This window comes from Hyperoodon ampullatus (genome assembly GCF_949752795.1).
Source record: "Hyperoodon ampullatus genome assembly, chromosome: 5".
NCBI lineage: Eukaryota > Metazoa > Chordata > Mammalia > Artiodactyla > Ziphiidae > Hyperoodon > Hyperoodon ampullatus.
This window is the reverse complement of record NC_136918.1, coordinates 76085988-76107024: the sequence shown is the minus strand read 5'-3', so window position 1 is coordinate 76107024 and position 21037 is coordinate 76085988. Positions and strand designations below refer to the sequence as shown.

Sequence of the window (21037 nt, the reverse complement as noted above, 5' to 3'; positions counted from 1 at the left end):
CTGGCTGCCCCCCTTAGTTCTTGTGCTTTAGCGGGGGGTCGGGGTAGAAGTTTCTAGCAGGATTGGTCCTGCTCACCTCACATGCCCTTTGGCCTTCATGTGGCCTCTGGGGCTCTGCATCTCCTGTGGCACTGTTCACAGACGGTCCCGCGGCAGAGTCCCTTAGGTGGCATCGAGTCCCAAGGGATCTTTCTGAAGATGCAGCTGTAAACCCTCCCACACGGTGTAGGAGTCTCAGGTACACTTGAAGCTGTAAAGTAATGTTTTTGATTTTTTGCGTGTTGCACCTCACCGTGCACGTAGTCATAGTCTTACCTTCTGAAAGTTAAAGAAGTAAACCTGGAAAATCGAGAAGAAGGGTTTCCACTTTGATTTCTGTCAACGAAGGTCGGGGCGTTGCCATGCACCTGGAGGCGTCAGCAAGACGAGCACAAAGGTAACGGCCGCTAAACCCGCCGGGGTCAGCAGGTGCCGCGGGCTCTGTGCCCCAGAGTCTTATCACGCCCTCGACCCCATCATGTTGCTTGAAGTAGCAGATGGTGCAGGCACAGATAACAGTTAAAGTTGAACCTTGTCAAAGTGGTGAAGTGCCTGTTGGCGGGTTTTGGAGATGAGGGAAAGCAGCAGCTCTACTTGCAGCTGAGTGTCAGGTCTGGCGGCCAGTCCCCGCCAGTCCAGTTGGCGTAGACAGGAGAGTGGAACGCCTGCCTCACACACAGCCTCGGCCCCGTTTCCTTCTCGTGGTTCGTGCTGAAGGATGATGTGACCATTTTTTTCATATATTACCAGTCCAACGTGAGTTGGCTTTTGGTTTTCAAAATCTGTGAAACTCTGAAAAGAAGGAAGGGTCCATTTGCCTCCGGAGGCGTACTTGGTTTTTTGCAAGCTTGTTACGGCCGGTTCTGTGCACGTCTCTTGAGGTGTAAGTCGCTCAAATACTGCACATCAGTAAGAAAAAGTCAATCTGGACAAGCTTTGTGTAGCCCCAGATCATGGCAGTTTGGCTGTGGACCCACATACAGAACCCTAGCGATGGAGGGCAGCTGGCGTGAGGGCCCCAGAGATGGATATCAGGCCTCCCAAGTCTTCGGTGGGGATTGTCTCTGTTTCTGTGTAAGCATAACTTCTACAGGAATAATTCACTGCAAACTATTTAAGCAAAGGCACAAAAGTAAAATGGTTCTCTCTTGCTACTTGAATTTTCACACTAAAGTCTTGACAGCCAAGAAACAAAGTTGTAATGAGAAACGTCTTCGTACACGTGTCAGGCTGAGCTGAAATTAGAACCGCTGTCACAGTGAGCAGAGTCCACTCCCCCCAACCCCTGCCGCTGGTCCACTGTGTCCTCTGAGCCCTGGCTGGTCCCGTTACGTTACCCGGGCCTTGTGGCGGTAGCTGCCTCGGCCTCACCACTGAGCCTGGGTGGATCTGGGGCCCTGTGGGAATGGCGGGGGGGAGGGGACGCTCCGACCTGCACCACGAGGGCTTGCTTGGCGCCTGGTCACATCAGAAGCTCTTCGCTTCCTTTGGCGTTTACAGCCAATCATTCTGAGTAGTGTCTCCCCTCGTACCCCCCACCGTGTCAGTGTGACTGAAAGCCTCATATCTGGGGATTTTTAGGGTAACTTGGCACCTCTTTGGGGCAGGACAAAAGGTATAAAGCAGTGACCGTCCCTCAGGGTTTCTCAGTGGTCCCTGTGAGGGCCCACCCCGGCAACGGCTGTCACTGAGCTGTGAGTGGGCGCGGGCCGCGCGATGCTGTGCTGTGCGGTGCGACTCGGCTCTTGCCAGGCGCCGGTTCCTTGTGCTGCTGCACAGCACTGGCTGCTCCCAGTAACACAGCTTCCACTCCCTTTTCCTCCTGTCCCCTCGAAGGCCCACCAGTGCCACCCAGTGGCCAGCACTGCCATAGCAGCATGGCCCACCTTGCCGTGTGGCAAGGCCCCCAGTTTCATGCTTACTGGGAAGTTAGCCAGTTAGATTGTTGCTGGTCCCTGAGCGCACCGGCCTGCCTGGTTCCTGCCGGGCTTCACCACAAACAAGTCGTTTCGAGTAGAAACCAATGGCCAGACCCAGCAGAAACGACGTCATGTGGGGCGGTGGCCTGGCCACCGGCCAGCCTTTCCTCCTGTATCTGCTCCCCGAGACAGCACCTGGCCTGGAATTCGGGCCACTCTTTTCCCCATCGGCAGCCCCCGGGATGGCCCAGACTGGGTGTACATTCCGAGGAGGCCGTCTCTGTCCGGCACGTGGTCAGGTGGTCACCCTGCCTCGAGCTGGCAGCACTGGGGGCCCTGCCACTGCTGGAGCCACTCTGCCGGGGGTGGGTGGGCTGCTGTCCTGTTCTAGAACTGGCGCTTCGAGGTCGGTTGGTTACGCCTTGCTCTTCTGTGAATGTATACACATAATACAGTTCAAAGGGAATTTGGATGAAGAATTTGCAAATGTGATTTTAGCTCTACTCAGAAGTAATGCTTCTGTCGCTGTCAGACGCTTTGGCACTACATGGTGTCACTGCCATTCCAGCAGCAGCTAACCCGCATCCAGCTGACGGTGGGACCACATGCAACTGTTTTCTGTTTTGAGCATTTTTCCTCCAAGTAGAAGAGGGATAGAGCTGACTTGTTGGGGTCCACCAGTTTCCACATTTTAGCAACTTTTTATTTATGTAATCATACTTACATACGCTCTGAGACGCAGGTGAGGGATAATGAAAGTTGACTTTTAAAAGCCAGAAGCAGCTAATCTTCTAGAAGAGCAGCACAATGGTTAAGGAAAGCCATCCCCTGCTTTTTAAATAGAGTACGTTCATTTGCCGTTACCACTCTTGGATAGCAGGTCCCTTTAATCACCTGTACTGTGAATGTCCTAAAATTAAGCTCCTGGCTTCTGTTTTCCCTGCATGAGACAAAACACCGGTTAGACCAGTAGGAGCATTGATCTTAGGGAGTGAATGTGTTCGGAGTCGACAGGAATTCTCACTTGAAACAATGTAAATGTCACATGATAAGATTTGTTTGAGGCCCCATCATGGGTGCCTCATTGAGAATTCTGGAAGCCCCTTAGGCCAGCTTTTTAGAGTTGCTTAAAAGTGTGCTACTAAAATAATCTCAGCAAAGTTTGTATAAAGTCAGTGAGTGAGCTGGTTTTAGGACTCGATTTTAATCCGGACGGGTTTGTTCCTTCTTCCCCTGCTGGCAGTCACAGCTGGCGCCGCGTCCTGCTCCACTCCACTCTCGTTCCTTCCCCCAAGAAGAGGGGCCTCTGTCCATTTCATTTAACTTAAGCTCTAGCAGTCTCTCCCCCCACCCCCCGCCTGGATTCGGTGCTGTGGACCCCGTTAGCCGAGGCTGAGCTGGTAAAGATAAGTTTCCATGTACTGAGGTATGGTAGCGCCTTAGGAATATGGATTTGAGCTGATGAATAATATACGTAGAAACATAGTTCTTAGTGCCTATGACGTGGCCAGTTCGTCCTTTGTCAGACAGCTGTGACTTGCTGACGGGACGTGGGTGACAGCCAGCAGGATGGATGTAGAGCACAAGCGTGCTGCTCAGCGGGGAGCGGGTGGTCTTGGGAAAGCCTGGACAGCATAGCCCGGGGGTGCCGGCACACGTGGGGCCAGTGATTGGGACACCGTGGACAAGGGGACATAAGGTTGGGGGGGTGCTCTGTGAGATGAAAATAGGAGATTTGCAGTCAGGATGGTTGCTTGATGACAATGAAGTACTTCTGACACGGTTCTAAGTTTTGGATGTGTGTAGCGCTGTTGCAAAGTTTCTAAACATAGGTAATTTCACCTGTACTATGAAATGGAAAACTCTTGCGGTCCCTGGGCTTTTAACACCTGTGGCTGAACTGGCCTGACCAGTGCTGGAGGAAGGCAGTCCTGAGGGCAGCGCTCGGCCCTTCGCCAGGATGGTCACGCAGGGTGTAGGCTGTGAACGCCTTGGGGGCTCTTGTGGGGTCAGGCCTTATTTGTAGACAGGGTCTCACCTCTGTCCCCGGACTTCAGATTTTCTCCCTGCTTCACTAGGACAGTTGCAAGAAGCACCGGCAGCCGACTGGCATTGGTGGGTGTTCAACCCCTGCGTAAAATCGGAAGGCTGCTAAAGCATCTCGAAGTCTCCTGTTTAGCATGTGGGGGCTCATTGCGCTGTGGGTAGTTTGAGAAAAGCCTGCGCCTGGGGAGGCGGCTTCTCCGTCGGTCCTGTGTGACGTGGCCCTAGGTGGTGTCCCTGTGCTCTCCTGGCTTGCTCCCTGGACCTGCCTGCCCCCCCCACCCCGTTCTGCCCTGGGTCCCAGACGTTCTGGGCGGTGGGCCTGAGCGGGGCCATCTGGGAACACGCCCCAGCTCTCCGTCACGGCTCCCCATGGACGTCTGCTGGGCCGCTCGCCCCTGAGACCGAGAGACTGGTCTTAGTATGAACCTCCTTGCTTGCCTCTGACTGTAATTCGGATGGTCTGATACAGGATTAAGTGGAATCAGTCCATGCGAAGTACTGGCATAAAGATTCTCCTTTTAGCTTTGGGCTGTAATCCTTGTTTGCATTAAAAGTGCTAACCTACTGTCTTACCCAATAGCGAGCTGCTACTAGAGGGGTGTGAATGGGAACGTGAATGACAGCAGGTGACGTTCCTGCCACCGAGCTCCTAGTGTAAAAGTAACTGGTCTCCCCCCATGTTGCAGTTTTCTGCCAACATTCTCTATATTTATTAACCGTGTCCAGTTGACTCTTGTCCAAGAGGACGATGAGCACCTGTGAGCCCCTAACCCCAGGGTGGACTCTCGCTAGTCCTTCCAGTGCCCCAAGGGCCCCCGAGGTGGGGCTTGGATATGCATTCGAAGAGAATGTGTCTGATCCACCCTGGAAAGAGTTTCTAAGCTCCTGTTCACCAAAAACTGCACTGGGACTCTCCATGCGAGTGGTCTTTGAAATCTATGCCTTCTCTTGATACAGCGAAATTTGGCCTTGGAGTTCCAAGCTAAGCTAACGGTTCAAATCAAGCCTTTGATAGCTTACTGGTTTATCGGTTGGAGTAAAAGTTTTAATACTAAAGCGTTTCTCTCTGAAACAAAGTATATTCAGTATCGTAAATGTTGCTGGTAGCCCTGTTTACACTCCTTTTGTGAATTTAACAGTTACTTTAAAAATCCTCTTTAAATCTGTCTCACAGTGATGCCTGGTTATTAGCTTTGCTGGTTTCGGGTGCACATGCTGTGTGGGGTCCCCTGCACCCCTGCCTCACTAAGCGGCCCCTCTCCTTTCAGCCGTGAAGGAGGACAGACGCGCAGAGGCCAAGGCGGCGGTGGCGGCGGTGCCGAAGAAGGTGGCTCCTCCAGGCTCCTCGGGGGGCCTCAAGCAACCCTCGCCCAGAAGTCTCCTTCCAAAGAAGTCCCCTCCTTTTGCAAATGCGGCGGCAGCCAAACCGGCCATCAAAAAGTTGCCACCGGGGTTCAAGGGCACCATCCCCAAGAGGCCGTGGCTCTCGGCTGCCCCCTCCCCCTCGGGCAGCGCTCCCTCGGCCAAGCAGGCAAGGCTGGCACGTGTTGCTGCCACGTCTGCTTCCAGAAAGTTCCCCAGCTCCGCTGCTTCGGTGGGCGCCATCAGGAAGCCTGGGACCACCTCGGTTCCCCTGGCCTCTCCAGCCCCGGGACGCCTGGGCCCCGCGCGCCCCGCCTCGTTACAGCCAAATTCTCAAACTCGGCAAAACATACGACGCTCCTTGAAGGAGATCTTGTGGAAAAGGTGGGCTGTTCCACTTTGTTTCTTATCTGTTAAAGTGGAAAGTTTTCCACGTAAAGGGTGGTTGTTTCACGATGGCCCTGCTGTTTATGAAAAATGTCCCATGTGGGACTTCCCTGGCGTCCAGTGGTTAAGACTCCACGCTTCCACTGCAGGGGGCACCGGGGTTCCATCCCTGGTTGGGGAGCTGAGATCCCATGTGGCATGGTAAGTGCAGCAGTTACCGTGGGGCTTTCTTCATTCCATCTAGAGTCACTGACGGCGATGACTTAATCATGACAGAAAATGAAGTAGGAAAAATTGCACTGCACCTCGAGAAGGAGATGTTTAACTTGTTCCGAGTCACAGACAGTCGGTACAAGAGCAAGTACCGCAGCCTCATGTTCAACCTCAAGGACCCCAACAACCAGGTGCGTGTCCGACCGTCAGGAGCGGGGGCAGTCCTGGCCAGGGGCTGCCCAGGCCTGGGTTAGGGCACTGGGTCCCCCTGCGGCTGCGGGTGAGTGGCATGCTGTTCCCGTGGGGCCAGGCGCTCGCCAGCTGAGGTTCTTGCCACCTGCGCGCCTGTGTGCCTGCCGGGGCCCACGCTGTCTGGATCGGCCTCTTGACCTCTTGCCTGTGTTTAGAAGCAGGGCACATACTCTTGACTTTCCATTTCGCCTTGTTAACCCCCTGGCAGAAGGGATTTCTTCTACCTTTGTCCCTAACACTGTACCTTCTTCAGTCAATTGTGTTTTCTGTGAAGTGGTCTTTGTAGCAGGGTTAGTGCGGTGGGATACTGGAGATGAGCTGCCCGAATTCAGGGCCCTTGTTCTCCAAGCATCGATGGGAGGCTCCGGGCCCTCGTCCTGCCGCGGGGCAGGGGCTTGCCTTGCTGCCCACCTCCACATCCTCTCTAGTATCTTAGAGGGTTTTGAACGAGTGAACAAGAGATGTTTGTTTACAGGGGCTCTTGCATCGTGTTCTGCGTGAAGAAATCTCTTTGGCAAAACTTGTGAGAATGAAGCCAGAAGAACTTGTCTCCAAAGGGCTTTCCATGTGGAAAGAGAGATCGTCCAATCCTGTGTGTGCCGACGGGAGAGGCGGCTGCGGATGCCAGAAGCCTGACACCAACGCCGCCCCCAACCCCACCTCAGAGTGAACTAATAGCCTGTTGGCGTGAGAGAGTCCCCTTGGGGAAGAAGGGCTAAGGGTTCACGTTTGTCTGTCTTTTTCATCTTAGGTGATGGAGTCCGGAACTAACTTGCATAATGAGACTAAGAAGCCGACCGTTAAACCGGAAACTATTCCCGATATGGAAGATTCTCCGCCAGTATCAGATTGTGATGTAAGCGTTTAGGATTTCCAGTGCTCACGAGAATTGACAAAGATGATCCCGTTCCAGGCGTTGTTAGGTGCCTGAATTACTGGGCAAGACACTGAGCTGACACAAGTGTGTGTAGTTGTATTGCTTCTCGAGGACTTGTATTCAGTAGTCCTTTTCCTCTTTTTTCAGTGGTTCTTAATCACGTGAGATGTTTTTTCCATGGGTGCTGCTAATTTGGAGAGGGGCTGGAAAAGAAATGACCTCCTCTGCTTCTTGTGCTTTAGGGACAGCAAGAATCGGTGCGGGCGGCCCCCGAGAGGAGCGCGGTACCGCTGCTGGGCCTTGGCGGCGGCACGCTGCAGGACACGACCGGGCAGCACCGCACGCACCTCTTTGACCGGAACTGTAAGATCTGCACAGGTGAGCAGATCTGGGGGGAGACTGTGGAGACCCTTCTCAGGACGGCTGCATTCAAACCAAGTCACACAGTGGAAAGGCTAGAATCGTTTCTTCAAGCTTAGGAAGTGAGCCCCTACCTTTATAGTGTTGTTGTTTTAAAGCAGAGATCGTCTGTCTACCCATGGGAAGCCTTTGCTCTCGAATGTGTGGGACTTCTCACGAAGGCCTGCCTTCTGTTCTCCAGGTCAGGTTCCATCGTCGGAAGATGAGCCAGCTCCGCAAAGACAAAAGTGGTCAACTTGTGCCAAGAAGGAGGACTCAAAGTCCAAGCGTGACAGCTCTGCCTCTGAGCCCGCTCTCAGCTCAGCCGATGATGCGGCCCCAGAAACTCTGCCTGAAAACACCTTGGAGCCAGACCTGGAAAGCGCTGCTCGCGCCCATTTGGAGGGAAAGTCCCTCCCGGTGCCTCCAGAGGATGGCCACCCCGAGCCCTCCGCCCTGGAAGGCGCCCCCTGCCCGGCCCCTGGTGGCGGCGCAGTGCTCACCACAGTCACGGTGTCCGGCCGAGACCCCAGGACTGCACCAGGCAGGCCGAGCACGGGCACGGCTCCCTCGGCAGCCCGCCCAGGCCGCGCCCACCCAGCAGAGCCCCGACAGGATGTCCCGAAGCCTCTGCCGACTTCCGTGACGGTGCCCAAGTCCATCTTGGTCAAGCCGTCCACGTTGCCCGAGCCCAGATACCTGCTGTCGGTCCCGCCGTCGCCAAGCATCAGGTGCTGCCCCCGTGTGTGGTCTGAGCAGCTGAGCTGTGGCCTTTCTTTCAGATGAAGAGAAGGAGCAGTAATGAGTGATTCAGTCGTTCGGCTCGGAAATCCACCCAGATATACAACTCTCCTCAATTTTCTATTTTAGAAAGGCGTTTTTTTAAAGCTTCAGTTTTAGGATGACTAATGATCACCTTAGACATATAGTTGTTGAAAACTGGAATTTGAGTTTACAGCCATCCAGTTTATTGCCTATATAGTTTATATTTCTTTGACCAGAATGTGTTCATATCATTATGATGAAGGTAATTAATTTGAAAAAGTAAGCTATCAAAACTTGCAGGAATTCACTTTGCTTTTATAAACACGTTAACGAACTAACTAACTAACTAAATCTTGGGGATTCTTTGGGCAGAGAGAAAGATTCACGTATTTTCTGTGGTTCTGTTTTACAGCATCTCGGAGTCCCAGTCCCCTCCAGAAGGAGATACCACCCTCTTTTTGTCTCAACTCAGCACCATTTGGAAAGGATTCATTAACATGCAGAGTGTAGCGAAGTTTGTCACTAAGGCGTTTCCTGTCTCTGGATATATTGATTATCTCAGTGAGGTTAGAACCAGGAGGGAGAGGAGTGTGTGTGTGCGTGTGCATGCGTGCGCGCGTTTTCCAAAGGCACTCTAATCCCGCGCTGGAGTCAGGCGTGTGACCACCTTCCTGCTGAGTGTCTGGACGCACAAGCACCTCTGAAGGCAAAATAGGGGTTGCCGGGCCGAGTCAGCAGGTTACGCAGTTTGGACAGTGGCGAAAATTGAAATGAGAAATCAGACCCTCCCTCTTTTCTGAAAAAGCTGAAGCTTGTCTTCCTTCTCCCTCTGTTCCGCTAGAGCTTGTGCAAAAGCTGGGTGTGCATGTGCCCACTGCAGGTGTGGCCAGGCACGCGTGACCTGCCCTGGTGTGGAGGGGCACACGTGACAGGTCTTTTATTTTTCAAAATTAACGAAACAGCACTAGCATTTCAGACTTAAGAAAGAGTGCTCAGTCTCTTCTGAGACATACCTGGATCTTTCCTGTATGTGTATGTTCCTAAAAGACAACAGTAACACACTTTGCTAAATGTCATCCTATTTAGCAGAAGCTTATCCTCCTACCACCCTTGGGTTTGGTCACTCATAATCCCGGATATTAGTCAACTAAGCAACATTTGACACAGTTATTGCCGCTGTGTTTGGGATAGTTGCAGTTGTCTTAGTTGTGAATCTCGGGTAGTTTGGGGTCTGTCTCTCTGTGACGGCCGCGGTTCCACCGGCCATTGAATCAGAGCTCATTTCACTTAGGACCTGCCCGACACAATTCACATCGGTGGACGGATTGCCCCGAAGACAGTCTGGGATTACGTCGGCAAACTCAGGTCTTCGGTGTCTAAGGTACCTGCCCACAGTCTGACCTCTGCACCCAAGGAAGAAGGGGTTTGTTTACACACGGCTCTTTCTTTGACGTCTCGTCTTGCGCGTTAATACTTGAACTGTCTCTAGTTGGTGAGATGTTTGCAGGCGGACGTTGAAGTTGATAGCTGGCTAACCTGTGAAGGGGGGTCTGAGTAGCACGACGGTGGAAGCTTTGTGAAGGCGCGTGTGTGGTTCAGAGTTAGAAATACAGATGCTGTGTCCCTTCTTGTGTGAGCTGATGGAGGAGAGGTCGGGGGAGGCGGCTGGGCTGGAGTCTGTGAACCGCTGAGATGCGGACGCAGCTGTGTGTCTGCGTGTGCAGTGCTCTTTGGGGGAGGGGCTCTGGTTTTCACTGGGGTCACAGAAGGGTTACGACCTTGGTCTAGTTCAGCCCTCCCGTTTCGGAGCTGCGGGCAGCTCATCGCACGCTTAGTGGTCACTTAGCTCTGTGTCAGACGCTGCCCCAGACTGGCCCTGCACACAGAGTACCCCATCAGTACGAGAGCCCCAGGAGGTGGGCTCTGTGTTGAGGACAGTGGGGCTAAGTAGTTTTAAAGCAAGTCCTCCGAAACCAAGATCAAACCCAGCAGTCTTGAGACTCGGGCCTGTGTCCTCTTCAGCAGCTCATTGTTCTGATGTGTTGGGCAGCAGGGCTGTGACAGTCAGAATCAGGGCTGTTCGCTTCTCTCCTCGCATCCCTCCTGCTTTTGGGGCTTAGGTGCAAGGAGAAGGGGCTGCCTTTCCGAGTGGCCGCAGGTCAATGCTCCCCGCCCTCTGTTTGTTGCAGGAGCTGTGTCTGATCCGCTTCCACCCCGCGACGGAGGAGGAGGAGGTGGCCTACATGTCTCTGTACTCCTATTTCAGTAGCCGCGGCCGCTTCGGCGTCGTGGTAAACAACAGCAGGCACGTCAAGGACTTCTATCTACCTGATCCCGCTGAGCGCCGCGGACCCCGTCCCCTCCAAACTCCTGCCCTTTGAGGGACCAGGTAGGCCCCAGGCTTCCACCCACACGTCCCCCCCACACACTGCGGAGTCCGTCCCAGCGAGCTGCGTGCCTCACCTAGACCCGGCCTTTGGCAGTGGAACTTGGGAAGAGGGGTGAAGCAGCGGATAGTGGAGGGTGGCACGGGAGGTCCCCTGAGGAAGGTGTGCATTGTCTTAGAAAAGTCCTGTGAAGAGGGACAACCCTGTCCGGAGCCCGCCCGCCTGGCATGAGCAGGGTGTTGCTGGCAGGGGCTGGGCAGTGCCGGGAGGGCGGGGCCTGGGCCTGGCCTGCGGGCTTGGCTCCTTGCAGGCGTCAGGCAGAGCCTCTTGGCTGCAGGCATTCGTTTTGAGGAGAAACGAAAAATAGCGTTGAGAGACAGGAACTAGTTCTAGAAATAGGCACTTTGAAATCTGCTGCTCGAATTCTTGTCTTTGGCAGACCACGTTTTGTTCACTCATTCCTTAGAAAGTGCTGCTTCTAAAGAATTATTTCCAGGCTGACCAGAAAGAAAGTTCAGGCTTCTCAAGGGAGCTAAGGGTGATTCCAAGGGGGGCGTGGTCTCTGAGGACCCAACTCGCCTTAACCCTGAGAAGTTGACGGGACTTAAGTCTCGTCTAAATGGGAGTGTCTCCTTGTCCATGGCGCCCCCAAAACGGCTAAGCCTAAAAGATGCTGAGTGTAACCCGCGGTGAGGGCTCTTGAAGCACCTGCTTCTACAGGCAGTAGCTACGCCCGCGCCCGGCGCCTCCGTGTCCATGGCCAGCGCCCCTGCCGCGGCCAGGCACTTACACGCCCCGGCAGCTCTGCGGCTGGGCCCAGCGTCCTGGTCGGTCCCCGTGACCGCAGGGCTCGTGTCCCCTGACACAACACACGGAACTGTCTCAGTGCCAAACACGTTAGAAGCCAAGCTCTCCGGGGGGCTGTCCCACTCCTCGCGCTAAAGCGGTGCCGCTTGACAGGCAGCAGGGAGGGCTGTGGCCGAGGTTCTTGGCGGGCAGCTCCCGGGGCGCCGGCCGGCTCCCTGGACGCCGTGTTCCTGACGCAGCGGTGACGGTGGTGAAGCCAACTTCCCGATACCGTGAAGAGCCTCCGGTCAGTCACAAGGGCGGAAGCCCGTGCGGGGCCTAGTGTGAGCGTAGATCCTGTGACACGCACACCCTGCGCGTCTGTAGCAGCGGGACCTGGGAGGGGACGAAGCCCTGTTTCACCCGTGTTGGAGCCCCTCTCACGGCTCCACCTGCAGAGCCCGCGATGGGGTCTTGCCTGACACCGTCCCGGTGCACCTTGTCACACGAGCAGGGGGCTGCCAGGTTCGGGGCCACACACAGCCCCTGAGGGGGGCAGAGGTGGACGAGGTCAGGCGTGGTGAGGAGGCAGGGGCGCGGGGGCCACCGAGGAAACCCCCGGTCGGAGCCGCGGCGGGAGCTGGTGCAGTGCTGGGTTGGGGCCCGGCTGGCAGAGGGAGGAGGCCGCGCTGGGTGTTCCGGGGTGACACGGGGACAAGGAAGGCTGGGCAGGGCGCCCACCTCATCTGCTAAGTGACCACACTTGATGACCAGCGGAGTGGACATCACTCCTCCACCTGCATTGCCAAGGCTGTCACTTCCTGAAGGGGATGCTCAAAAGCCTGCAGGTGTTCCTCCACAATAGAGAACGAATGTTTCATTAAAATAAAGTAGTAGGAGGGGTTTTGGAAACGTGATTGTACGGGAAATTTTACCATAAACTTTTAAAGACTTTGTTTTTCAATCGAAGGGCTTCTAAATCTCAGCTTGTTTAATTTAGTATATATGTTTTTAATTCTAAGGGCTTTATTCACGGAAGGAAGAGCAGTCAGATGGGACGCTGGGCCTAGGCCAGGGTGCCCGGCCCTCCCGAGGGGGTGGGGGGCGCCTGTCGAGGGCCCTCGGGCATCTAAGGTGTGGACCACCCTGAGCAGAGGACAGGGACCTGCCTTCCGAGGCACTGCCGGGAGAGGGCCATTCTCTTAGGCTGGCTCCATCCGTGGTGTCTGCCTTCTGTCCTCACTCTTAACTGCTTCCTGAACAGCAGACCGTTTCCGTGACTTGCAGTATTGTCAGATAAAAGCACGTCTTCAGTTTCTGCGTGTCTTCCTGCGTAGCTGTGTACAGATGTTGTAATCAAAGGCAAAATGGTGCTGAATGGAAAGTGCTTCTCTCTCCTTTGAAATCAATGAATATTTCATGGAAACTGGCCATTGTTTGTCTGAATTTGAACCATTTGGTAGCTCTTGGTGCCCATCCAGGTGCACTGTGAGGGAGGACTGTCTCCACCTTGCTTTGCCTCAGCCGACGCCAGTGTGCTTCTGGCTGTGCAGGCGGCGGTGCTGCGCTGGGGGCGCCTGGACACGGGCGGGCGGACGGACGGATGGACGACGCTCTCCTCACTGGGACGCGGAGCCCTGGCTTTGCTCAGGTCTTAGGGACCCAAGAGTGGGAGCGGGCGAAGTCTGCATGGGAGCCGAGTGTGGCGGGCGGGCAGCTGCTTCTCCCTGTATTTGCTGGGTCTCTGCCCAAGTCCTCTTTGAGGATGTTTGTTGCTAACTCTAGCACAGTTTCTGTTCCCGCAGGTGTGGACGTTTTGTCTTGTCGGACTCAGACCATAAAAAGGTGTTCACTGTAAATACTGAAGAGTGGAGCATGCCAGGTTGATTTAGGGGTAAAAGCCTCATTTGATAGTTGGGCAGCTTTCAGCTGGTTTATTAATTAAAACTAAACCTCGTCTCCCGCTGTGCCACGTCCAAGGTGCATGGGGGCTGCTTCCCCCGCGGCCCTGTTGCTGACACACCCGGACACAGATCCTGGTTTGGGTCTTGGCTCAGGAAATCCACACACACCTTTTCAGCTGTCCCTCGTCCCTGGGTTTGTCCACTTCTCTCTTTGTACGGGTGGTCTGGGGCTGACCCGTTCTTTCACCGTGAAGACTCGGGGACCTACATGCAGCTAGGAAGGCTCGTTTCATCCACACGGGACATTGTGGACACGTTTGCTCCCGCAGTTCGGAGGGGGTCGGGCAGGGGTGCCGACACCCCGGTGCTCAGTCTGACCAGTACCCCTTGTCTGGAAATGATAGTTCAGTGGCCTCCCACCTAGTTCTCATCTACTTGATGAGTCATAAGCCTCACCACTACCCTCAAAGGGAGGTCGGTAAGTAAGCACCCCCCTTGTAACCATGGGACAGAGGCCCTGTGCGGAGCCGGCGCGGCGCCCCGGACCCCCAGAGGGAGCCCTGTCTCTGCACACAGCCAGCGTGCTCACTGCTGCTGCGCCGTCTCGGGGCGCCCTTTCCTCTCCAGGGGTCACACTCAACAGTGGGCGCGCCCACAGGGGCCCCAGGCAGAAAATGGGGCCTTCGGGGGAAAGCTGCCCCTGCCACCGCCCCAGTGGTAGTAGCCCTTTGACTGTGTCCAGCGTGCCCTTGCCAGGCGCCTGTCGTGAGGGTGCGGAGCGGGGTGGAGCCAGACGTGCCCTCACCTCCCTGAAGGTCACTGCCGAGACCCCGGTAGCACTGTGAATCATATTCTTCCACGAGTCAGTCATCTCCACGGTGCTAGTTACATTTCAAGTCTCCATGCAGCCATAACGTGCACAGGTGAAGTAGAGAAGGTTTGACTGCTTCAAAAACAGCCCAATTCAAATGTCAAATCCTGGGGAAGATTAGTGGGGAAATGCATAACTAACACTCCTCCAACTCTGGAGCTTTATTAGATCGCTTACGGGTGTGTGTAGATGAAGTAGTTGAGAGCTGAAAGCATTTAAAAATACTAGCTGCTTAGTTAGATGCTGGTCTCCAGGGAGTTTACTGTTTTCGAAACAAATGTAAATGTTAAGTAATTGAATCCTACCCTCACCTGTGATGCCTGTGGCCCCAAAGGGTAGAGTCTAGAGAATTTTGCCAAGTCTGGGGTGTATCCTTTTTGTTAGGAGGCATATAAAGCTGTTGCCAGTTGTAGGGCTGGCACACCTCCCGAGGACAGGACCCCATCTCCCTGGATTTAACGCAGTGCCTTAGCCTCCACACACAGCATCTTTGACCTGAAACGTGATTCATGCCGCAAGCCCTGGTGTTGGCACCTTAGAGGTTTAGCTCTTCACAGGTAGCATAGCCCATCTGCATTGAGGACAGTGAGGACAGTCGTGGGCCCTGGGCTGCTGAGAGGACGCCCCCGGCCAGGGCTCCCCAGCCCTCCCCGCCCCCGCCCGCGTGGCCGAGCACATTCCTCTGCTGCTCCTGCTCACGGGGCTGGCCAACGCTCCAGCTTGTGGCTCGGCTGGGGACCTGTTCTGCCAGCTCTGGGGCCGTGTCAGTGACAGTCGGTCCAGAGAGGGCCACGAGAGCCAGTTGAGCTATTGACTATGCCCCAAACTGGATATCAGTGAGCTGTAAATTATTCAGTAAGTGGCTGTTACAGCGAGTGAGAGATTTACTATTTTAAGTTAAAATAATTCATTTTGATTAGAAAGCGAACTTGATAGAGCATCTTTCACATCTGAGCAGAACCATCTGGATGCCATGCTCAGTGCAGTGGGCCTGGCCTTCCTGTGTCGACGCCCTCCTTTGCCCAGCTCCTCCTTCCCCTGAGTCACCACTGTCATTAGAAGGGCAGGCAGAGGACATTCTGGAAGCCATTCCTCTTACCATGAGTGGGTGTCTTCATGGGCACCTCAGCCCTTGAATGTCAGCCTGTGAAACGAGGCGCTGAGCACAGTGGGGAGGGGCGCCAGCAGTACCTCGCCGATCCATGCGGATGCTGGGCCAGCCCAGCTCCCTCTGGCATGCCAGGTCTTCCTCCTCCTCGGGGGCGGGACGGGACATCCGCCACCCTCGTGCTCGGCATGTCACCCCGTCTCTGTTGGAATTTAGGATGGGTGACAGGCGCTCAGAACTACACAATGGGTGTCTAGGGACAACTCTTTGATCTGTGATCAACTTCAAATCACAGAAAGAATAGGAAAAACAGTGCTGATTTTCTTTTTTAGTGAGTCAACAAAAAATATATAGCATGAATGTCTTTTACACAATAGTGATTTATGTGTAAATTGAGTTTATACAATTTGATTAATTTAAAATATGCTGTTGAAACAAAATTTTGGTGCCGTGTTTATCGTTTCTCCCTAACTTACTGATCTGTGACGTGGGCTTCTCTGTTCCCCTGTTGGTATTCCAGCTTTGTTATTACTGTGAGGGTGGCGGAGCCGTACAGAAACAGTAGCATTCCTGGTCCAGTGCACCACAATCCAGAATGTGTGGACCAAGAATTTGTTAAGAAATCATTATGTTTTAAGAACTGTGCAATGTTCTGAAATTCCCAGCGTGTTCTCCACGTGGTGTGTCCTCTGTTGCCCCTGTCCTGAACACCTTTGGGCTTTAAGCCGCACGTCCTGTGTTGACAGAGACCTGAGCGTTCGGTAGCTTTTGAGAAGTTACTGGTCATTGAATGTCTTTCTAAACCTGCAAGAACATTTGTTTTACGCAGTTTGGTCAGCATCACTTTTCCCATCAATTGTCATTTTGACACCAGTGACTCATGAACTTACCGAAGGGCGTGTGCTATATCGATCCGTATAATTTTGTTGATCATTATAATTGAGTTGTAGAATTGGTCCTTAATTGAACCTTTAATTTTAGTATGAATAGCTTAATTTACATATTGCAGCTCATAAGTTAAAGTCGAAAGGGGGTGCTGCCTTCCTGATTTGTAGCAAGAGGCAAATGAAGGTACACGGCTAAGAGTTTGTTTAGAAAACATCCTGGTACGTACAGGCTTCACTCCCAGTAGGTGAACGGCCTGGAGTGTGTGCGTGCTGGCCTTCCCCACCTCCCCCAGCGCGCCTCTACCCTAGCGTTGTGTATAATTGAAAACCTGTAATAATTTTAGCACTGGGCGAATGCGCGTGTGCATTGGGCCCTTGGTTTTGTGGTCTGTGGGCCCGTCAGGCTGGGCAGGTGCGCGGTGCAGTCTGCGTCTTTTGCGGCCGGTCTTCGAACACTTGGTTCTATTTTGCCACAGAATTTCCCCCTCCTCCTCCCTGTGGAAACCATCCCCCCGCTGCCCTTCACACCCAGAGTTGACCCCTGAAGGACAAAAGCTACAATTCGATTCTAAAATTTGCACAACTGTTTTGCTTTTTAGGTCTTGAGTCACCGCGTCCAAACATAATACTGGGGTTAGTAATCTGCCAAAAAATACAGCGGCCTTCAAATGCTGGCAAATTAGACAAGACAGAGGAGAAGCAGCCCCGTATTCAGACACAAGAAGAAATGGATGCCGTCCACCCCAGAATGCCAGCAGCCCTGCTCCCTGAGAAGAAGCCCCGCAAGTACCCGCTGCGCCCAGGGAACGCGGCTGTCAGCACCACACCCCCGGGGTCTCCCCCACCCCCAGCCCCTCCTCCAGAAGCACCAGGTGCGCCGGCCTCATCTTCCGGGTTACAGATACCGTCGTCGCTCAAACCAGGAGCCACGAACACTGTCACAGCATCACCCGCGTCAGTGACGGTTGCGGTGGCCGCTTCCTCTGTCACTTCCTCTTCTTCACCCCTAGAATATATCCTGCAGACTCTCTTCGGGAAGAAGAAGGCGTTTGACACCCCCACCGAAGAGCCTGCCGAGTCGGCCCCAGCCCCCCACCAAGACTCGAGAGCCAAAGCCGGCGGCGGGGTGCCGTCGGCGCTTCTGCTGGACCCAATTGTCCAGCAGTTTGGTCAGCTCTCAAAAGACAGAGCTCTGGAGGAGGAGGAAGACGACAGGCCGTATGACCCCGAGGAAGAGTACGGTCCTGAGAGAGCCTTGGACACTCAGCTCGGAGACCGCGGGAGACGCCAGGACGCGGACAAGGCCGCGGAGGCAGCTGAGCGGGAGGAGGTGGCCTATGACCCGGAGGACGAGACGATCCTAGAAGAAGCCAAAGTGACCGTGGACGACCTGCCCACCAGAATGTGTGTGGACGCGCACGGCGGGCCTGGCCTGCAGGCGCCCTCCCTGGCCGAGCGGCAGCAGATGATAGAGGAGCTCACCAAGCAGATCGAGGAGCAGCAGAAGCAGGTGGAGGAGCAGGAGGAGGCGCTCAGGCAGCAGAGGGCGGCCGTCGGGGCCTCCATGGCCCACTTCTCCGTGTCGGACGCGCTCATGTCGCCGCCGCCGCCCAAGCCCGCGCTGCTGCTGCAGGAGCCGCAGGCCGCGGCCAAGGCGGCCGCGCCCCCCGCTGGCAGCCAGGCCCCGGGCCCGAGCGCCGAGGCGCGGCTGAGCCGGGATCCGCGGCAGGCCCGGCGGCTGGCCACGGAGAGCAACGAGAGCGAGGCCGCGCCCCAAGGCCCCCGCCGGCCAGAGTAGCGCCCGGAGGGGCCGCTGCTCCCCCGGGGCCACTTCCAGCCCAGGAGGAGCCAGAGTCAGCCCCTCCACCGTGGGCTCCGGGCGAAGAGGCCCCACTGCCGGCCAAGCAGGACGGCCCCCTGCGCGAGCCCACAGAAAGCCCGGGGCCTGCGGGCGCGGAGGGCGCGGCCAGGCCTGCCCGGAAGGTGCTGCTGCCCACGCTGCAGGGCACCTCCTTCCAGCCCCTCTTCCCTTGGCAGCACGACGGCCAGACCTTCCACCCTCCCGGAAGAAGGGATTCTTTCTCGGGTCCAGTGTACGCCTGTCAGGAAAAACCTCTGGGCTCTTGCCAGTACGAGGATCAGAGAAATGCTCGGTTTCCCGAAAAACGTGACTCCCTGGCAGCTGAAACCGAAAGAGACAGAGAGCCACAGCCCAGGCCGGCTGAGGGGGCCGGCACGTTCCCCACCGCAGCAGAGAAAGGGGGGCCTCTGCCCCAGTTCCGAGGCCAGCGGGAGCCTGCACCGCACGTTCTCGGGATGTCGGGCCTTCACGGCCCCAATTTCACAGGCCCACGGGGGCCAGTCCCTCCGATCTCGGAAGAGAATTCTAATAACGATGGGCCGAGAGGGGGGCCTCCACCAGGCAGATTCGGGCCCCCAAACGGGCCCATCCCTTCTTTGTTCTCAGGGCCACACGGGCCACCTCCCTACAGGGATGGGAGGGGCCCACCCGTCTCCCACGTGGGCGGGCCCAGGGGAGCAGGGCCGCCTCCATTTGGAGACCGCAAGGACCCCCACGGGGAGAAGAGGGAGTTCCCGGAGGCCCCGTACGGTGAGGCCTCGGGCCCCCCTGGCCAGAGCGAGGGGCCCGAGCAGGCCCCGTTCCTGGGAAACGGGCACCGCGCCTTTCCAGTTCGGGGGCCAGAGGAGGCCTGTGCTGTCACAGTTCAAAGGACCCCGAGGTGGCCCTCCTCCCCCTCAGTTCAGAGGTCAGAGAGGCCCCCACCGCGGGCCACTTTGTGGGCCCGAGGGGGCACACCCTGGGCACTTTGAAGGCCCAATGGGCCAAGCTCCTGGATTCGTGCCGGGACCCAGGGGGATGCAGCCTCAGCGGTTCGAAGAGCAGAGGGTCCACTCGCCACCCAGGTTCACCGGCCAGAGGGCACCGGCGCCCTTGCCCTTTGGGGGGTCCCGGGGGGGCCACTCCCTTCCCGGAGAAGAGCGAATCGGTGCTTCCACACTTCCACTGCCAGGGCCCGGCCACCCCAGAGCCAAGCCGGCGCCCCTGCTGCAGAACCTTCTGGACTTGAGAAATTACTGTAATTTTGTGTGTGATTATTTCTTACAAAATTTCACACCTTTACAATTCTGACACTTTTTAAATAAAAACAAAATAAGAAGTCTTTAACATGTCCATTTGAATGTACTGAAATGGGAAAGTATCTACAAGAGCATATTGCTTTTCAGAGTATAAAGTTATCTTTTCTCATAACTTGACTGTTGTAAATTTTAAGGGAGTTTAGTGGACCTCAGAGCCATACCTTTCCTGACATCTTCTCATCTGTGATACCTGTTTCCAGAAGCTAACTTCACAGGGTTCGGGGCAGGCGGCCGCGTGTTTCTGTGCATGGCTGTGTCAGCTCGTCTCTGGAATGTTGAGAAACACCAGACTTACAGGTGCATCTTTCTCTTGTCATGAAGAAATTTGAAATACAAATTTCAACCAGGAAACAAAAACACATTTCTTGGTTTTGCTCAGTGTTTAGGTATCGCCTTACATGTTCCCCCCAGCCCCAAACAGGATTAAAAGCAACATCTGCATAGAAATTGTGGAATTTTAAAGAACAATTTATTTTGAAAGGTGTAAATTTTACCAGCCTAAAGAAAGTGAGAAAAGAAAGCAATCAAGTGTACTTTAAAAGGCAGGGTGGGTGGAGGGAGTAGGTTTCTTTGATTTGGATAATCAGGAACGTTTTTGTTTGTTGAACTTTACCATCTGAGCGGTTCGTTCTCTGTCCCGGGAAAGGTGCACGAGCTCTGCACTGTGGTACTTGTCAGGTGACAAATCTCAACGTTTGTCGTTGAAACGGAACAATATTTGTGTAAAGCCTGAGATGAAAATAGTGATACTAGCTTAAGAGGTGCCAACTAGAAAGCTTTTCACTGTGAGACACAGTATACCGCTTCTCATCATGTGTATTTACCAAGTACTTCTGAAGTGCGAAAGAGAGAAAAAACGTGCTCATTTATTTGACTGTACAAAGAAACTTTGATAATTTTTTTATATTTTCATAAAGTTACTTTTGCAAACAAAATGAGAGAATTTCATTTTTTCTTTGGAGTCTGTTCCATTGAACATCACTACAGATTTTTCAGTTTCTAGCACAAACGTTTAAGTTATGAGAACATCGAGAACTTAGCAATTTGGAGTGATTGGTGTTAGAGACCCTGTCATTAGGTTACGTTAAAGTGGCGACGAGTTCCAAAATCTAACGACATGTGAAGGCTTTTTTACGTGTAAAACAAAATTTTTCTAATTTACAACAAATGTAAAAAATGCAGTGTCTTTGTTTAGGTTTACTTGATAGAAATTTCTGTAAATTGTATTTTATATTGCAAAGTATTATATCACTGTACATTAAAACATGGAGCTTCATAGCTTTGTTACTTGAAGTAGAATAAGCATCTACAGAAGGTTTTCTGTCTCGTGGGGCATGGCGTTGGAAAGTCGGGTCTGGAGAGGGATGCGTCAGCTCCCGCTTCTTGGCAGTCGGCGTGGTGTGGGCATCGGTGCCCTTTGGCCTGAAGACGCCTGCCGGATGCACCCCGTTCCCGGGATGGTTCCAGCACAGGACCCCATGTCGAGCAGGAAGCCCGAGGCCACCAAGGGAAGGACGGAGAAGCGCACGGTCAGGGGATGACAGAGACGTGGGCCCGGGTGGGGGTGGGGCAGGCGATCGACAAAGGTACCGACGGGGTCGGCAGGCACCCAAAAGTCCCGGCCGCTGACTCGGGCCTTAAAGGAGCACTGGGCGGGTCACGAGCGTGTGGTGAGG

General features: G+C 54.6%; 1 protein-coding gene across 1 annotated transcript in view; it reads left to right on the top strand.

Annotated features, from left to right (window-relative positions):
* Window positions 1-19338, top strand: part of LOC307053241 (death-inducer obliterator 1-like) — a gene marked incomplete at its 5' end in the record, with an annotated part of 29569 nt that extends 10231 nt beyond the window's left edge. Inside the window, 14 exon segments of the mRNA XM_079704596.1 lie at window positions 5273-5750; window positions 5998-6157; window positions 6694-6810; window positions 6970-7074; window positions 7338-7473; window positions 7697-8225; window positions 8672-8825; window positions 9551-9640; window positions 10449-10580; window positions 10582-10648; window positions 16802-17979; window positions 17982-18874; window positions 18876-19164; window positions 19166-19338. Coding sequence (XP_079560722.1) covers window positions 5273-5750; window positions 5998-6157; window positions 6694-6810; window positions 6970-7074; window positions 7338-7473; window positions 7697-8225; window positions 8672-8825; window positions 9551-9640; window positions 10449-10580; window positions 10582-10648; window positions 16802-17979; window positions 17982-18874; window positions 18876-19164; window positions 19166-19291 — 4454 coding nt within the window. The 3' untranslated portion in view covers window positions 19292-19338.
* Window positions 19339-21037: the final 1699 nt, after the last annotated feature.